The sequence below is a fragment of the Formica exsecta genome, unplaced genomic scaffold (assembly GCF_003651465.1).
Source record: "Formica exsecta isolate Colony F162 unplaced genomic scaffold, ASM365146v1 scaffold512, whole genome shotgun sequence".
NCBI classification, from domain to species: domain Eukaryota; kingdom Metazoa; phylum Arthropoda; class Insecta; order Hymenoptera; family Formicidae; genus Formica; species Formica exsecta.
In genome coordinates this window covers 777,094-779,953 of record NW_021852364.1, presented here as the reverse complement: position 1 = coordinate 779,953, position 2,860 = coordinate 777,094, and the positions used below count along the sequence as shown (strand labels likewise).

At 33.9% G+C, this 2,860-nt stretch overlaps 1 protein-coding gene across 1 annotated transcript in view; it reads left to right on the top strand.

The window, feature by feature from the left end:
• Positions 1 to 1,653, top strand: part of LOC115241833 (nuclear receptor coactivator 2-like) — a 143,490-nt gene extending 141,837 nt beyond the window's left edge. The window contains exon 21 of the mRNA XM_029817772.1: positions 1,230 to 1,653. Within this exon, the coding sequence (XP_029673632.1) occupies positions 1,230 to 1,298 (69 nt within the window). The 3' untranslated portion in view covers positions 1,299 to 1,653. The remainder of the gene's footprint in view (positions 1 to 1,229) is intronic.
• Positions 1,654 to 2,860: the final 1,207 nt, after the last annotated feature.

Genomic DNA, 2,860 nt, shown 5'->3' with positions numbered 1-2,860 from the left:
AATAAATATTTATTAATATAAAATTAAAAAATTTTTTTATTATATTTAATTAGAAATGAAACGGTTAAAAAGTACAGTAATTATCAATCCTCTGCTTTGTAAAGAAGTGAGGTTTTATTTTTTATTTATAGTCATGATCATGAAGTGAAAAATATCCAATTAACGAAATATTTTTCGATTGAAAAATTTTTGCTGCCATAGCATTCATTATTATGCATTGAGATTTTGAATGTGTAGTTGCTATGTGGCTTTAGAGAAAGTACGGTTTTATTTCTTAGATTTGTATCAGGATGAAATATTATTTGAATGTATTTAAATCTCATTGAAAGAATCTATGCATTTCAATACCGATATGATGGGCATTTGAATGCACGGATTATTGTGTAATTTTTTACAAAGATCCAAACAGTTATTCTATAAAAGTACGCGTATGTGAAAAACTACATACTTGAAGATATCAATGTTCGATATTCTGTATGATAGGAAAAAAATGCAGTAGATTTTTTTATCTATTAAAGTGATTTCAAACCGATTGTCAGAGAAATATTGTCCGCTATAGAGATCTTACTCCTTATTCCTTGGATCTATAAATTTTTTGTTTTTCAAGTATCTCAGATTTACAGATCCATAATTTTAATAAATTCCCAGAGTAACGGATCTTTGATTTTAAAATATTTTGAATTCTTAGTTCCACCCTGATTTTCTTGTAGACATGTATCCTCGAAATTCATAGATTCCGATCACCAGAAATGTCTGATTTCCTAAATACTTAGTTTAATTATAAATATTCTTAATTGCAAAAGATTTTAGATTCGTACAATCTCGATATTACAGATCTTTTTCTTTGACGTAAGATTTTCCATTTTATTAATCGATTTTACAAATTTTCAATTGTAAATCCTTGATTTTCATTTTCACGAATTGATTTTATTAAATGGTTTTTGGTATAACACAACTAATTTCGCGAATCATTTTGATTAAAAATTCATAAATTATTGATATTTCTAAAGACGTGCTTCAGAGTATTTTGATGCCAGAAATACAAAATAAAAATTTATTGAATATCAATAATCTTAATATCTTGTAGTTTTTAACATTCTAATGCTCTTTACGTGCATCTCTCTCCGCGATCGGTTTCGAAATTCACGTTGATATCCGATGCAAGGAAAAAATAAATAAATAAACAAAAAATAAAAAAACGCAGTTCTCACGAAGCCGTTTGATTTCAGACTACTATGGAGGAGGTGGCACGAGGTGATCCAAAGTCGTCGTTGCTGCAGAAGCTACTGTCCGAGTGACTGCAGGCCACCATCCCGTCACGCAGTAAAAGATTATATGTAATATATGTTTGAGTGTGTGCGGAGATCGAAACGGAGATGTAGGACGTAAAAACATAGAAGAGAGCGAGAGTGCGAGAGAAAGGGCGAGAGAGAGAATGTGTGAGAGAAAGAAAATTATAAGATGCATATACACTCTTATATACGTAATGGATACTATTGTATTATATGTAACGCCATACACGGAGTCAGTATTCATATACGTATCACCAAATACAATGCAAAACTAGCGCGCGGTGCTCTCTAGAATGCACGTCGATCAACCGAGGAAAAGAGGGACGAGCGAGCGAGAGAGAAAGAGAGAGAAATAAAAAGGAGAGTGCTACTGTCCGAGTGACTGCAGGCCACCATCCCGTCACGCAGTAAAAGATTATATGTAATATATGTTTGAGTGTGTGCGGAGATCGAAACGGAGATGTAGGACGTAAAAACATAGAAGAGAGCGAGAGTGCGAGAGAAAGGGCGAGAGAGAGAATGTGTGAGAGAAAGAAAATTATAAGATGCATATACACTCTTATATACGTAATGGATACTATTGTATTATATGTAACGCCATACACGGAGTCAGTATTCATATACGTATCACCAAATACAATGCAAAACTAGCGCGCGGTGCTCTCTAGAATGTTGCCCGTCGATCAACCGAGGAAAAGAGGGACGAGCGAGCGAGAGAGAAAGAGAGAGAAATAAAAAGGAGAGTTAGAGATAGATGGATAGATGTATAAAGAGAGATAGACAAAAAAGGGAGGGAACAGCGGGACTTTTTCCCTTTCCTTTTGCTTTTCGAACTCGAAGGACCAAAAGTTTTCAAGTTTTTGTTTGGCTGTGTAAAGATTTCCTGTGTGGTGGATGAATACGTGTATCACCAGGGAATATCGAGGTCGCACGACATATCGCGACACGAAAAGAATTGATTCGCGACGTTTGTTTCTTCTTTTTTTCGATTGTTGTTTTTTTTTTTTTTTTTTTTTTGAAAAGAATCTTTCTCTCTCGTCGCACTCTCATCCCGATTTAAAGACGAACGAAGATATACCGTTGTATCGTATACTGAGATATACGCTAGGACGATCGCAGGCATACGGACGATAAGCCCACATCCGCATTTTACCTGTCGATAGATGTGTGTATGTGTATGTATATGTGTGCGCGTGTGTGTGTGCATGCCATGTTCTCCGTCAGTATTGTATTTGGTATATCAACATGGGCGGAAAAACGGGGAGAGGAAACTATATATAGGTACCTCAAAAAAAGGTATACTTTACTATACCACTGGCTGTTGAAGATAGAGAGATATACTATTTATAGGATTTAATTATTCTACACAGAGAGGAAAGAAAGAAATAGAGCACTCTATTCACGTATTCTCCTTAATTTAACATCCTTTCGACTATTACATTTATGAATAATATATTTGTGTGATTGTAAGAAAATCTGCAACCAAAATGTGACAAAGAAACTTGTTGTTGTGTTAAAATATGATTATAACTATTATTATATTAATAACTATTATATAATTATTTTAT